We start from the raw sequence: 16,952 nt of genomic DNA, 5'->3' as shown, positions 1-16,952 counted from the left end.
ATTTAAAGTGTACAATTTGATATTTTTTTCCTTATTGGTAATGTATATATGGAAATCCCAATCTCCCAATTTGCTTTACTTTCTGTTTTTTGGTTTTTTTTTAACAATAAGCTGCATGTATTTAAAGTGTACAATTTGATTTTTCTTTTTTTGTTAGTAATGTATATATGGCAATCCCAATCTCCCAATTTGCTTTGCCTTCTTGGAAAGTTTATCACTTTGATCTTCTACCTCTTTTGTTGAATTTTTCATTTCTACTATCATAGTTTAATTTTTACAAATTTTTGGTTGTTTTCTTCTCTGAATGTTCCTTTTTTAAAAAAATAACACGCCATTCTTATTTCATGATTCTGTTTATTTTAGTATTCTTATTTCAGTATTCTTTGTTTAACTGAGGCTATCGTTAACGTTTAAAAAAAAATTTATTTATTTGGTTGCGCTGGGTCTTAGTTGCAACTCACCAGGTCATTAGTTGCAGCACATGGGCTACTTACTTGTGGCAGGCAGGTTCCTTAGTTGAGGCTCCAGGGCTCCTTAGTTGTGGCATTCAAACTCTTAGTTGTGGCATGCATGTGAGATCTAGTTCCTTGACCAGGGAGCGAACCCATGCCCCCTGCATTGGGAGCACGGAATCTTATCCACTGCACCACCACAAAGTCCTGTTAACTATTTTTTTTTAAGACGATTTCTTCTACCTGTATAGGCTCTGTTTCTTCTAGTATTTGTTGGTTGATTGATTGTTTGTTTCAGTTTTTGCATTTCATGTTAGAATTTTTAATCTGATCATTTTTAAAGAGTGGGGAACTAATATGCTGATAGCAAGGTCTGTGTAGTTGAATGTGGGTTGCAAATTATGAGGTGAACTGTAGCGTGAACTCGATGGTCCACTTATTGAGGGGGAACTCCTGCTATATGCTATCCTTAGAATTTTCCTCTTGGGCTTGTGAGATTTCCCAGGGACTCTTTCAGCCTTCTGACTGCTAACAGTGTTCTGGGAGCTCATTGGGGACAGCTGGCAATCTCATCATTCAGCTTGTAGTCATTCTTTTAATTCCTTGCTTTTGGTGGTACTCTCATCTTCACTGCCTGAAGCTGGTTCAGATACCCTATATTTTGTCTTCTCCAGAGAATAAAACTGCAGTTGACTCTTGAACAACATGGGTTCAACTGTGTGGGTCCTCTTATAGCATATTTCTTTCAATAAATAGGTACTATAGTACTACATGATAACATGGTTGGTTGAATTCATGGATGTAGAAACCGGATATGGAGAGCTGACTGTAAAGTTATATTCAGATTTTTGACTGTGTGGAGGGTCATCACTGCTAACCTCCCCATTGTTCAAAGGTCAACTGTAGTCTTCTGTAGGGTAGGAGAATGGTGGTCGTTTAGGTCATCTAGCATAGAGAGGAATAGGTGATTGAGGGATTTAACTGCTGCTTAATTAACTTTCAAGCAATTGTTTTTTCCCCTTCCAACTCCCCTCCCTCCAGCTTCCACTTCCAAAGATAATTTGTGCCACTAGTTCCTAAGTCTTAGGATTCTGGGTGTAACTCAGGTTGGGTCTTGGTTTTCCTCATGACCAGCTTAAGATTCAAATACCTTGAGTCTTCTAAGTCAACCACCATTAGTCCATTTTCTTTGTAGTTTCTAAGGGGTTGTTGCTATTGTTTTTTCTCCTAATTATTCTTGAGGTTTTGTACCTTTTAGGACAATCTTGGACTGTAGCTTCAAGACAGAGTGAAATTAGATGCACATGTTTAGCCCACGCTTTTATCCAGATCTCCAAAAGTAGAAATTATTCACATTCATGTTACAAAATTACAACAGTATACAGGATTATAAAATAAAGAGTAAAAATTCTCCCTTTACCACCCTCCCACATATCCAGTACCCAGAGGTAACTAGAGAAAGTGTACTTCCAAAAATGTTTAATTTATACTTTTATTTCTGTAGAATAATATATATAATTTAAAGAATCACAAATGAAGTTTTACTGTGTAGATACATATATGGTATATAGTATAAACATAGACTATGTATATTTAATATATGTTGAAATTACCAAATTCCATATCAATCTGCACATCAGTATTTACAAATGTCTTAGTTTTTTAATTTTTATAGTATTACATAGAATGAATTTTTCCTGATATCTCAATCTCTGGGTATTTGTTTCTTATTCACCTTTTTAATATTATTACCAACACTGCTACTATAAATATTCAGATATACACATATTTTTTCACTACTTGTGAAAAATATTTTTAAATTCTTTAAAATGGAATTGTTTAGTCAAAGGGGACATACACTTTTATTACAAATATATGCCAAATTGCTCTCCAAGAAATTTATGCCTCTACTAGTAGTATATAAAAGTTTGATTTTTCACACCCTATGTGACTTAGCTATTATCATACTTTTAAATCTTTGACTTTCTGATGAGTGAAAAATGCTACCTTGTCATTTTAATTTGCCTGTCCTAAGTCTATGTGAGGTTAATCATATGCTTATTGGACATTTTTCTCTATGAGCTTCATATTCAGTTCGTTTAACCACTCTTCTTTGAATTATTCATCTTTTCCATGTCAAGTTGTAAAACCTCATTATACTTGAGAGAATTTTACCCTTTATCTCTTAAATATTTTACAGATATTTCCCCAGAATTATTCTTTTTTTTCTCCATAATTATTCTTTTTATCTGTGACATTGTTTACTGTGTTTTTGTTATATGGCCAACATATTTTTTTCATGGTTATTAAAATACATGTTCCTTTTCTTTTTATTTATTTATTTAATTGGGGTATAGTTGTTTTACAATGTTGCATTAGTTTCTGCTGGAGAGTGAAGTGGAGTTCCCTGTGCTATACAGCAGGTTCTCATTAGTTATCCATTTTATACATATTAGTCAACATATTTTAAAATGAAAAACTACTGAACAAGTATTAGCTTTCCTATCCTTGACTCACATTATTTTCTTTATAGCTTTAAAATATTATAAAGCGCTAAAACTCTTGATTTAAAATTTAGAATGTATCAACACTTCATTTCAATTAACCAATTTATACAATGTTAAAACTTTCTTTTATTCTGATTCTACCTTTAAAAAGACCATTAACTAAATTTCATTTTCATGTATCTTACGCTATTTAGGTAAAAAAATATTTCTATTTTCAGTGTTCTACGCAAGAGTTCTTCCTGATTGTCAAAACCCTATGTCACCTGAAGTCAGAATTTCAAGCCCTAATACCTGCTGTTAATTCCCATGTTCATTCAGAGTTGCTCCGCACATTTATTTTAGAAATTCCTGAACTCCTCAGTCCAGTGGAGCATTACTTAAAGATACTCAATGAACAAGCTGCCAAGTAAGTAGCAGACCCTTAGTTCTTCCTTTCTAGCAGTGACAGTAATGTATTTGCCATTTGATGTGTGGATACTTTAGCTTCCCTAGAAGTAATAGTAGAAGTTGTATGTAAAACTAGAAATGTGATTGGATACTAAAGGCTCTATATTACAGCTGGAAATAACACAGCATTTAGGCAGTTCCGTCATACAGAACAAATGTGGTACTTCTCCCGGTATCAGATGATGAAAAAATAAAGTCCAGACCGAGGAAGTAGTAGCAGTTTATTAATAGATGGTGTATGGCATCCTGTGCTTATTTGCTGGATATCCAGAGATATTCTGCTTTATATTCAGAAACTGCAGAAGCAAAGTTATCCTTTAAGGGGTAGCCATTTCACAGTTTATCCCACAAAGAATTCTACATGTAAGAAAAAAAGATTTGACAGTATTTACATTTGTGTTTATTTTCTCAATATGCAATAAATGTTGAGTTTCATTGCTTGGTTTCACCATGACAATCAAGAGCTTGCAAAATGAAAATGGTGTTAGGGTAATTTTGTCTGTCTTCAAAGAAATTAAGAAACTTACACATAAATATTTAGTGGAAGAGCTGGAATTAGAATTTTGGTCTCTTGACTTCCCACCCTTTGGTCTTTCATTATGTTTTGAAAAATAATTGATAATTGGTATAAGTAATATGCTTTAATATATGTTTTTGCATTTTTTCATTTTTTTTTTAGGATTGGGGATAAAACTGAATTATTCAAAGACCTTTCTGACTTCCCTGTAATAAAAAAGAGGAAGGACGAAATTCAAGAAGTTACCGACAAGATCCAAACACATTTGCAAGAAATACGAAAAATACTGAAAAATCCTTCTGCACAGTATGTGACAGTATCAGGACAGGAGGTAATATCAAACATACATTTTTTTTTTTTTTACATTAGTTTTCCTCAATTGGAAAAGATATTTTAAAATGTAAGTAAAAATCTGAAGATAGGATGAAAGTATTATTGTTTTTTTGTTTTTCAGATTTTCTGTTTTGTTCCTTGAAAATATATTGTAATACCTTGTTTTCATAGGAATTTTCTTTTAATAATAGTATTTGATTTGCTTATTTACTTTAGTCTCTTGGTAAAATCATGGAACTTAATGTCACGTGTGTTTTAATATTATTTATTGAAATTATATATATTATAGAAAACATTGACTATTGTAAATAATAAATTTAAAGAATTCATTTACCCTAAATCCAGGAGAGAGACGTTAGTCTTTGACTTATGGCCTGAAGGTGATGAAATGATACAGAGTGAACCACCTACATTAATTGGATCACAAAGCAGTTAAGTGGCAGGGCTTCCTTTTGAAGGAGTATAGCTGCTAAAAAACCAGAAAAACAAAACTATAGCAAAAATCTACATTTAGTGGGTCTTCCATAAGATTATGGTGCTGTCTAGAATGTGTTTTTTGGTATGCTTATTTGTTTAAAGTTTGATATTAATATCTGAATGAAAACCAGGAAGAAGTACACTTTTTAAAGCATGGCTGTATCTGTGGGTCCTAGGTCCTACCTAGTCTTGAGGTATTGCTACTTCTACATCTTATGTTTAATAAAATATAAAAATTCTAACTGAGGGAATCTGAAAAATTCTACTTTGTTAAAGTAGCAAGTTAGAGAATTTGTGAATAATTTCTATAGGATGAACGTTTTATTCAGAATTTTAAAAAATAGATACTTTTCTGGTGGGGAGGAAGCTTAATTTCAAATGTTTTTAAAATATTTGCATTGCTTTATCTATTTAGCCAAAAGAGTTTTGATTTATATGATTATTTGAAATAAGAAACTCTATAATAAATTATAATCTTTATTAAAGTGTTTGTTAATTTAATAGACCATTGATTAAGTCAGCCTGTCTTTTAGACTAAAATTAAGGTATTATACTCAGGCAGACATTTTATAATGGATTCCACATAGAGCTCTATATAACAGAAAAATAATTTCACGATATGTATACTTACTTCTCACTCCTCCCCTGAACAGCTAACTACCAAATACTTAATTGTAGCTCTTGGCTTCACTATATAATTATGACCTTGTAAAGCAACGAGTGACCTCAGCACCACTGTTCTGGTCCTTTTGTTGAAAATGAGATGATTGAAATTGCTTAATACATTAATAAAAGTTGTGTAGTAGAAAAGTAGTTACCTGGTATTACAGTGGGGAAAGCTGCCAGTTCTACCACTTACATGCTGCGTGACCATGGAATGATCCCCTCTGTAGTGAGACCAATTGAGTTAAAATACATGAAAGTACTTTCTAATCATAAAGCACTATGCACATATTATTCATATAATAATAATAGTAGTATTAATATATTTACCATTTGTCAAGCACTTGTTAAAATTCAGAATGGTGCTAAGTGCTTTACATATATTACTGGATCCTTGTAATAACATCAAAACGGTTATTCCAGTTTTGCAGGAAAGAAAACCGAGACTTGGTATAGTATATAGTGAGATAAGTTACCCAAGTCAGAAGCTCAATTCCAGCCCAGATTTGCCTGACTCCAGTCTTCAAGCCATGATATTATTTCACTCAGCCCACAGATATTAACGAAAGGAATTATCAACATCATAGATTTTAGATAAAATCCAGACATTTTAGAACTCATACTCTTCAAACTTAAATAAAGCGTAAGGCTTTGGAAGACAGCCCTGGATTCATTTGGCAGTTTTAAAGTAAAAACGGGGAAATCTGATGAGGAATTCTTAAGGGATAGTAGATTAATTATTCTTTATCAGTATAGCATTGACATTTAAGAAAAAACTCAGCATGGAGATCAAGTAATTGAATTGCAAAGGATTAGCAAGGAAGGTAAATTATCTTATTATTCTTAACCTTTATTAAGTTAAGGTGGTGAGTTTGAGGCAAGAAATTTCTTAGTTTTTAACAATAGGCTGGATTATTGTTGGTTTTTTTAAAAACCTCTAGAATCTTAATAGTACATCAGTACAGAATCACTTTTATAACATTTTGGGGGAGTTAGTGATTCTGTTCATTTCAACACCAGATGAGTTCTAAATAGTGAGCATTGTTATAATTAAATTCTGTGTAAATATTTGTACTGAAGGTATCAGCAAATTTAGAGACTTAAAGGAGTAAGAACAGACTTCATCAAATATGATTACCTCTGAGAAGTGAAGGAGGAAGGAAAACCCTTGTTTTATATATATGTGCTTCTTATTTTACACCCTTCTGTCTGAAAGTTTATTTCCATACATGTAACTTTTGTAATATATTTTTAAAAACCTGTTGTAGCAGCCCTGTGTGGTACATGGGTCTTGTTAATATTAGTAAAAATAGACAGACTGTCAAGCCATTGTTACTTTTGGCACCATTCATTTTTTTATCTTTGTTCCCAGTTTTTATGTACTCGTTAGAATACTAAGCCTTATTGACTGACTGTGGTGAATTATTGTGTCTGACTCTGAAAGTATTGATTTAGAAAATAGTGAAAGAAAGAAAATCCTGGAAAGAAAATAATGAAAACAGAAACTTACATAGCTTTACATAGTTAGTTCATTGCTTCTGTGACAGTCTCTTTCATGTTTTATGTGCAGAGAGAATTGTCTCTTAACCTTGAATCAAATATGGAATAGGCATGGGGTGATATTTAGATTTGGTGCAGTATTGATTAGTTGTTTTCTTAAAGGAAAAGGAAAGAAATATTAGTGGAAAATCTTTAGAAAAAAAATTTTATTAGTTCACAGCATGCAGCACATCCAGATATCTGCTTAGCATGTTTAAGACATGGAAAGAAACCTCTGTTATATTTCACATCTAAATAAAAAGTATTTGCGAATTCTTAAGAGATAGTGGGAAAGAAAGGGGGGAGAATAGGAATGGGAGAAGTGTGACCTTGGAGAAGACAAAGAGCAGTTTCTGGAGTGAGATAAGAATTTCAGCAAACTTAGCAATGATGCCAGCCCAGTGATTCCGTGGGCTGTAGTTTGAGTAACAATATCTGACATTTAACCAGGACAGAACTGAATCCCAGCAGAAGAATATGAGGGATTGTTAGACTGAACCTGGACAGACTTCTCACCTCAACATCTAAGAAACAAAGTCACGAACTGTAGAGTGGGAGAAGTTGCTATGAGAACGCTCTAAAATTTTTGAAATATATGTTAATTTCCAATTTTTGTTAGTTTCCTTTTCTTTAGCAATAAAGTCTCTAAACAAAAGGCCTGTCTGCTCATTCTTAGAATGATCACAAAATAGAAAATTTCCTATTCCATAGCTAGTGCAGAACAGAAAAAAAAGTGCTGATTGACGACAGTTCTGAGGGGAAACACAGCACCTGAGGAAGTGACCCCAAGGGTTTAACAAGCAGGATGTCACCGTGGGTTTCCTGATTCTCACTCTGTTTTCCATCCTGTATTGGCTCTATAAATGGCTTGCTTGAGGATCTGTGGTCCTTAGAATAGACCCTGAATACTTACAGATTGAACGGTTATGGTCAGAACTATTCCCGAGATGCTCAAAAGGCTGTGACCAGTGGCAATTGGTAATGAGTGTAAGGGATGGATTTGAATCCAGAGCTGCCATGCTGTGGAGTTATGGTGAATAACTTAAGTGCACTATCCTAGCTGGCTGTCTAGAGACCTCATGGAGGTAGGTGTAGCTTCTTTTCAAAACTTCCACCATCCTTAGGCAGTAATTCCTGTGGAGCTCTGTGTTATATGTGTCCTTCCAAATATTAGTGATCTGATATGGTCCCGAATTTTGCTGTTTGCCTTTGACAAATCTCCTCCCACAATTATTTTATAAAATGACCAATGTGTTTTCTCATAGAACATTTCAAAATAATATTTAAGCAGAATTTTTTAGCCTACTCTTAAAGTGATTTTATCTTTCTCATCAGTGATATTTACTTTGTGAATTTTTTTCTCAATTATTTTTTTAACTGGATATATCAGATTTGAAATTATATTAATTCCCTCTATACAAGAAGACATCAATTAGTTACAGAATCTTTGCTAGGGATGAAAATTCTTAAAATTAACCATTAATTCCTATTATAATTAATGTAAAAGCTAATGTAAAAGTTTCTATTAATAGAAAGGTAAACTTAAAAGCCAGGCTGATACTATTAATAATATGCATATTATAAATACCTGAAATGTTGTAAAACATATGTGACAAAGTTCGTGTAGCCATCTCAAAAATTTTTTTTAATAAATTTATTTATTTATTTATTGGCTATGTTGGGTCTTCATTGCTGCATGCAAGCTTTCTGTCGTTGCGGCGAGCAGGGGCTGCTCTTCGTTGCGGTGCATGGGCTTCTCATTGTGGTGGCTTTTCTTGTTGTGGAGCATGGGCTCTAGGCACGTGGGCTTCAGTAGTTGTGGCTTGAGGGCTCAATAGTTGTGGCTCGTGGGCTCTAGAGCACAGGCTCAGTAGTTGTGGCACACAGGCTTAGTTGCTCCGTGGCATGTGAAATCTTCCTGGACCAGGGCTTAAACCCATGTCCCCTGCATTGGCAAGCAGATTCTTAACCACTGTGCCACCAGGGAGGTCCTGCCATCTCAAAATTAATGGCAGTCACAGAACTTCTGGGTCCTATGCCATAGAAAATAAGTGTATTTTTTATTTATTTATTACATAAAACATTAAATTTCATTGCAATAATACAGGAAAGTGAGCAGGAAGAAGAGATGATATATAACTCATGCTGAAAATGAAACGTATGATGGAAGTAGTGATTTCATTTACTTCCTGGCTGATTTCAGAAAAGCTTTCAGAGTACAGTTTTATCTATACAGATATGGTTCATATAAATGAAAACTTCAAGAAAACACTCACGTGAAGAAATATCTTCCTCCCTTAATTGCTGAGGAAGTAAGTGCTGTGTGTGAGGATGCTTTTAGAGGACTTAGGTTTCTTGGATAAAAACTATTATAATAAATCCTCTCTGTTCAGAATAAGGGACTGACCATATCTCAAACTGATGTAACATCTAATAATCAAATATTTTAAATTTTTATGTACTTAGAAATTCAGCCTTATTACTGAGTAATAGAATTCTTAAGTGGGTACTAATAAATGAAAAAGGTCTTTCAAGAAAAATCACCATTTTGTAGTATGAACATCACAATGTTACAAACATTAAAGTGCCAAGTTATATCCTTTATTACAAACTTTTCACTCAATGTAGATTGTACTTTATCACAAGTATTGAAACCCTAATTAATAATATTTGGTTGTATAGACATGTATGAACTCTCCCAATAACAATACTGGATTTATTTTGAATGTTTAGAATAATATTTGCTAGACTGTTACAGCACAATTTTGAGGAAGATTTAAAAATATGATGGTTAACCATTTAAATATCTAAACTTTATTTGTATTTATTTTAGTTTTTGATTGAAGTAAAGAATTCTGCTGTATCTTGTATACCGACTGATTGGGTTATGATTGGAAGGTAAGTTTAAAAATAATGGTGTTTTTCTTATTAATGTGAATTATAATGACATCTGTTTACCTCCATGCTTCTGGACTGTTAGCCACATCCTTGACATTAAAAGGAATTCTTGCCCTTCTGTTTCCTTATGGAACTTTTAACTGTAGAAATAATTATCTTAAACTCTTTTTATCATTGATTTTAAAACATTTTGTCCAGAGGGTATCTTGTTTGTGTATATTTGTTTTCTTGTTTTGTGAATTACTGTTTTATTCTTATATCTCAGAGTACATTTTAAACACATGGAAAAAGAAAGTTGCAGAACCTTCAATTATAAGATTAATTTGGTTGCTTGAACTTCTTGATGAATGCTATACCTGACATTTCTTTTAAGAAGCTGACATTTCATTTTCTGCCTCACTGAGTTCTGCATTTCTTTATTCTTAATGTTTTCCATGGCACATAGTTATAATAGTTCTTTACATGTTCTTTTTTTTTTAAGTTGTATCATGAATTGATGAAAATAATTAATAAGAAACAAAATTAGAGAACCACATTGAGACCCTGCCTTTTCTTCTTGGTTGGGCATTAATCCCCAAGAGGGAGCTCATTTAAAGAATTGGTTTTAGAGAAGTATATTTCCTCTTGTAAGTAGCATCATATGTGAAATATTTATTACTACTGTTAATATGTTTGTATATTAAAATGCAAACATATTAAGAGTAGTAATAAATATTTGAAATGAAATGTTGAGATGAAAAATGTTACAATATGCCTAAGATAGCAGAAGAGGGACTAGTAGCTGGTATGAAGGAACTGTGTGTTAAGAGTGGAAGGACATTTTGACATGATTTTGACATGATGTGTGAATGATTATTACTTTATTATTTTGATTAAAAAAAGAAAACTATTTATTATCCATGGCCACTATCAAAGGATCCTAAAGGCACAATCATGAATTTCTTTAGCTCTAAAAAACCATCCTTTTTTTCCCTATGTTACCAGAAGCTATAATTGCCTTTTGGGTATTGTTGATTTTCGGGGATGTTTTCTCCTTTTGCAGGCATTCTTTCCTTTATCTCTTTTCATCCTGTGCTGTAGCTAATAAATGGTAATATGCTTTATGAAGAGAAATTACTAGAAACTGTGTTAGTCTATCTAGAGCAATCACTGAAATGTCTCACTGAATGAGTGTTGTCAGAAGTGAAAGCTGTGATAAATATGTCTGCATAGAAATCTAGATGACGTACTTTAAAAGCAATAAGCAAGGCATGAATCAGTGCCAGCATCTTTTGAACATTTCAATGATGTAAATTCAATGAATAAATAAGATGGTTCGGGGGAAGGTTCATTGTTATTTTTTAGCTGTTGTTTAGCCATCAGATCCTTGGCAGGAATAGGTTAGAATATCATTAGTCAGATTTATAATGCGAAAGGCTCACTTCTAATCCAGTAACTTACCAAATTAAAGATAATTGTGACAGTGTGTTACAGGAGTGAGGGTGCAAACAAAGATTAGAATACACTCTGTCATCACCTGCCTATCACTTAACCTTGACCTTTTCTTCTTAAAGGTCCTATCATAGTAATAACATCAATAGCAGTAATCACTACCACCATGGAACAGCTCCTCAAGTTGAGTACTAATGACATAGGTACTCTGTTAAGCACTATCTGATCATCTCAACAGCACCTATGAGGTAGATACTGTTATTACTCCCAGTTGATAGATGAGGAAAGTAATGTTTAGAGAAGGTCAGTTTTACTGACCCAAAGTCACATAGCGAGCAAATAAGTGTCAGAGTTGGAGCCTTGGTCTGGATTCTCTGACTGGGGAACCTATAGCATCCCCGGTTGTGTTCTACAGCTTCTTGATGAGGAAGCAGAGATTTTATGCAAGCCCAGAAGAGGAGTATGTGGTATTTCTTCCCATCCAGGGTCACTGTGAATCTACAGTTAGATCATGAAGAACTCTTCTTTGACTGCCTCCTGAATTAATGCGTTGCTATTCTTTGTAATGCTTTTTTTTCACTGAAATACTTTAATCATATAGAAAAATGTAAAATATAAAAAATAATATGACCTTCACCAATATATCTAACTTCCCGCTTTGTTAGGACTTACTTTGTTATATTTGCTTCTGATCTTTTTTTCTTTTAAAAAAGCAAGCATTTTCATTTAGTATAATTTAAAGAAAAAAGCTCTTTACTTATGAAATAGAAATTCTAAACTTTGATTTTGCCATATGGATATAACTTGAAATGAATTTTAAAAGCTTCCTGAACAAAGTCCTGTGAACTTCTTGTACTTTACAACAAAGATCTTTGGAATCAATAAAGTTCAGGATCATAATTAAACAATGTTCTTTGTTTACAGCTATTTACTTTCAAGGTTCATAAGAGAATAATAAATAACTACTTTAATTTTCTGAAGTGATGACATTACTGATTTCTTAGTAACCTTGATTTCCTATTTATGTTTTTTCTTCTCTTCTAGCACAAAAGCTGTGAGCCGCTTTCACTCTCCTTTTATTGTAGAAAATTACAGACATCTGAATCAGCTCCGGGAGCAGCTAGTCCTTGACTGCAGTGCTGAATGGCTTGATTTTCTAGAGTGAGTTTACAATGAAAAATATAATCTGACTTTTTGCTGTGAGAAATAGACCGGAAAATCTTTCCATCAAAAAGAAAAGTAGAGATTACTCTTGTGACCTGCCATAAAATAGTTGAGTACATGTGTTCTCTGATTTTATTTTTAATCCATTGAAATATAAGCTCATCTTAGTCTTTGGTAAGAGACCAAATATACGTTATTGTTACTGAACTAACATTTTGTTGTTAAGGATGTTTAGTGGCGTCACTTTGAAATTCTCCCTTGAACTTTGTTTCCTTTTCTTATATAAAGGCTAAAGGCTTAACATTTTCTGAGTTGGACAAGTATGGGTTAGTTGTTTTGTTTTTATTATCTCCATTTAAATTTTTTTGTTATATTTTTACATCCTTTACATTTTCCCCCTAACTTTGTAATTTGAAAAATTTAAAGCTATGGGAAAATTGAAACAAAGATCTCTATACCCATCACCTAGATTTATCAAGTGTTAACATTTTGCTACATTTGTTTTATATCTCTCTCATACACTTTTTTTTCTGAAACATTTTAAAGTAAGTTTTAGACATTATAACACTTCACCCCAAATACTTAAGCATACGTCTTCTAAAAATAAGGACATTTTGCTGTATAATCTTACCACAGTATCATACCTAAGAAAATATTAATTTAAGAAATATTGAATTGCCTCAGTTCCCCTTACCCCCGTTCTAATCTTTTTAATTTTATTTTTAATTGAAGTGTAGTTGATTTACAATGTTGCTCCAGACTCTGCTGTACAGCAAAGTGACTCAGTTATACACATAAAGACATTCTGTTTTTCTTTATATTCTTTTCCACTATGTCTGTCACAGAATATTGAACATAATTCCCTGTGCTATACAGTAGGACCTTGTTGTTTATTCACTCTATATATAATAATTCACATCTGCTAATCCCAAACTCTCAGCCCTTACCCCCCTCCCCCACTCCCCTGCCCCTTGGCAACCACAAGTCTGTTCTCTATGTCTGTGAGTCTCCTTCCCCCCATATTTTAAAAAAACTTTCGGAGATTGGTTCAAGGTGATGGAGTAGAAGGACGTGCCGTCACTCCTTCTTGCAAGAGCACCGGAATCACAACTAACTTGAACAGTCATTGACAGCAAGACACGGAACTCACCAAAAAAGATACCCCACAGCCAAAGACAAAGGAGAAGCCGCAATGAGACAGTAGGAGGGGTATAATCATGATAGAATCAAATCCCATAACCACTGGATGGGCAACTCACAAACTGGAGAACACTTAATAGCATGGAAGTCTACCCACTGGAGTGAGGGTTCTGAGCCCCACATCAGGCTTCCCAACCTGGGGATCCAGCAATGGGAAGAGGAATCCCCAGAGAATCAGACTTTGAAGACCAGCAGGATTTGATTGCAGACTTCCACAGGACTGGAGGAAACAGAGACTCCACTCTTGGAGGGCACACACAAAGTAGTGTGCCCACGAGGACCTAGGGGGAAGGAGCAGTGACCCCATAGGAGACTGAATCAGACCTGCCTGCTAGTGTTGGCGGCTCTCCTGCAGAGGCACAGGATGGCTGTGGCTCACCGTGGGCACAAGGGCACTGGCAGCAGAAGTTCTGGGAAGTACTTATCCACCATTAGCCCTGCCAAAGATCCTATAGGCTCCAATGCTGGATCACCTCAGGCCAGACAACCAACGGGGAGGAAACTCAGCCCCACCCATCAGCAGACAAGCAGATTAAAGTTTTACTAAACTCTGCCACAAAGCAACACCCAGCTCTACCCACCTCCAGTCCCTCCCATCAGGAAGCATGCACAAGCCTCTTAGATAGCCTCATCCACCAGAAGCCAGACAGCAGTAGCAAGAAGAACTATAATCCTGAAGTCTGCAAAATGAAAACCGCAGCCACAGCAAGATAGACACAATGAAAAGGCAGAGGATTTTTTAGTAGATGAAGGAACAAGGTAAAAACCCAGAAAAACAACTAAGTGAAGTGGAGATAGGCAACCTTCCAGAAAAAGAATTCAGAATAATGGTAGTGAAGATGATCCAGGACCTTGGAAAAAGAATGGAGGAGATGCAAGGAATGTTTAACAAACAGAAGAATTAAAGAACAAACAAACAGAGATGAACAATACAATAACTCAGATGAAAAATACACTAGACGGAATCAATAACAGAATAACTGAAGCAGAAGAATGGATAAGTGACCTGGAAGACAGAATGGTGGAAATCACTGCTGTGAAACAGAATAAAGAAAAAAGAATGAAAAGAATGAAGACAGCCTGAGACATTAAACACACCAACATTTGCATTATAGGAGTCCCAGGAGGAGAAGACAGAGAGAAAGGACTCGAGAAAATATTGGAAGAGATTATAGTTGAAAACTTCCCTAAAGTGGGAAAGGAAATAGCCACCCAAGTCCAGGAAGTGCGGAGAGACCCAGGCAAGATGAACCCAAGGAGAAACCTGCCAAGACACATAGTAATCAAATGGACAAAAATTAGACAAAGAAAAATTATTAAAAGCAACAAGGGAAAAACAACAAATAACATACAAGGGAACTCCTATAAGGTTAACAGCTGATTTCTCAGCAGAAACTCTACAAGCCAGAAGGGAGTGGCATGATATATTTAAATTGATGAAAGGGAAGAACCTACAACCAAGAATACTCTACCCAGCAAGGATCTCATTCAGACTTGATGGAGAAATCAAAAGCTTTACAGATAAGCAAAAGTTAAGAGAATTCAGCACCACCAAACCAGCCCTACAGCAAATGCTAAAGGAACTTCTCTAAGTGGGAATCACAACAGAAGAAAAGGACCTACAAAAACAAAAACAAAACAATTAAGAAAATGATAATAGGAACATATATACTGATAATTACCTTGAATGTGAATGGATTAAATGCTCCAACCAGAAGACACAGACTGGCTGAAAGCATACAAAAATAAGACCCATATAAGTATCTATGCTGTCTACAAGAGACCCACTTCACATGTAGGAACACAGACTGAAAGTGAGGGGATAGAAAAAGATATTCCATGCAAATGGAAATCAGAAGAAAGCTGGAGTAGCAATACTCAGATAAAATGACTTTAAAATAAAGAATGTTGCAAGAAACAAAGAAGGACACAGTACATAATGATTGAGGTATCAATCCAAGAAGAAGATATAACAATTGTAAATATATATTCACCCAATATAGGAGCACCTCAATACATAAGGCAAATGCTAACAAGTGTAAAAGAGGAAATTGACAATAACACAATAATAGTGGAGGACTTTAACACCCCACTTACACTAATGGACAGATCATCCAGACAGAAAATTAATAAGGAAACACAAGCTTTAAATGACACAATAGACTAGATAGATTTAATTGATATTTATAGGACATTCCATCTGAAAACAGCAGATTACACTTTCTTCTCAAGTGCACACACAACATTCTCCAGGATAGATCACATCTTGGGTCACAAATGAAGCCTCGGTAAATTTAAGAAAATTGAAATCATATCAAGCATCTTTTCTGACCACAGCGCTATGAGATTAGAAATCAGTTACAGGAAAAAAACTGTAAAAAACACACACACATGGGGACTAAGCAATACACTACTAAATAACCAAGAGAGTACTGAAGAAATCAAAGAGGAAATCAAAAAATACCTAGAGACAAATGACAATGAAAACACAATCCAAAACCTAAGGGATGCAGCAAAAGCAGTTCTAAGAGGGAAATTTATAGCAATACAATCCTACTTCAAGAAACAAAAAAAACTCAAATGAACAACCTAACTTTACACCTAAAGAAACTAGAGAAAGAAGAACAAACAAAACCCAAAGTTAGTAGAAGGAAAGAAATCATAAAGATCAGAGCAGAAATAAATGAAATAGAAACAAAGAAAACAGTAGCAAAGATCAATAAAACTAAAAGCTGGTTCTTTGAGAAGATAAACAAAATTGGTAAAACTTTAGCCAGACTCATCAAGAAAAAGAAGGAGAGGACTCAAATCAATAAAAGTAGAAGTGAAACAGGAGAAGTTTCAATGGACACCACAGAAATAAAAAGTACAATAAGAGACTACTACAAGCAACTGTATGCCAATAAAATGGACAACCTGAAAGAAATGGACAAATTCTTAGAAAGGTATAACCTACCAGGAAAAAGTAGAAAATATGAGCAGACCAATCACAAGTAATGAAAATTGAAACTGTGATTAAAAATCTTCCAACAAACAAATTTCCAGGACCAGATGGCTTCACAGGTGAATTCTATCAAACATTTAGAGAAGAGCAAACACCCATCCTTCTCAAACTCTTCCAAAAAATTTCAGAGGAAAGAACACTCCCAAACTCATTCTATGAGGCCACCACCACCCTGATACCAAAACTAGACAGAGATACTACAAAAAAGGAAAGTTACAGGCCAATATCACTGATGAATTAAGATGCAAAAATCCTCAACAAAATACTAGCCAACAGAATCCAACAAGGCATTAAAAAGATCATACACCATGATCAAGTGG

At 34.4% G+C, this 16,952-nt stretch overlaps 1 protein-coding gene across 3 annotated transcripts in view; it reads left to right on the top strand.

Annotated features, from left to right (window-relative positions):
• The window catches only part of MSH3 (mutS homolog 3), a 178,482-nt gene that overhangs the window by 87,035 nt on the left and 74,495 nt on the right, over nucleotides 1-16,952 (top strand). For all 3 annotated transcript variants that reach the window (XR_009054434.1, XM_057740289.1, XM_057740281.1), the window contains exons 14-17: nucleotides 3,178-3,365; nucleotides 4,086-4,254; nucleotides 9,769-9,833; nucleotides 12,309-12,425. Coding sequence is in view for 2 of the 3 variants with exons in the window: in XM_057740289.1 (XP_057596272.1) it covers nucleotides 3,178-3,365; nucleotides 4,086-4,254; nucleotides 9,769-9,833; nucleotides 12,309-12,425 (539 nt within the window). In the remaining variant the exon portion in view is untranslated. The remainder of the gene's footprint in view (nucleotides 1-3,177; nucleotides 3,366-4,085; nucleotides 4,255-9,768; nucleotides 9,834-12,308; nucleotides 12,426-16,952) is intronic.

This window comes from Hippopotamus amphibius, chromosome 1, assembly GCF_030028045.1.
Source record: "Hippopotamus amphibius kiboko isolate mHipAmp2 chromosome 1, mHipAmp2.hap2, whole genome shotgun sequence".
Classification (NCBI taxonomy): Eukaryota; Metazoa; Chordata; class Mammalia; order Artiodactyla; family Hippopotamidae; genus Hippopotamus; species Hippopotamus amphibius.
The sequence above is the reverse complement of the archived record's forward strand: the minus strand, read 5'-3'. Positions and strand labels throughout refer to the sequence as shown.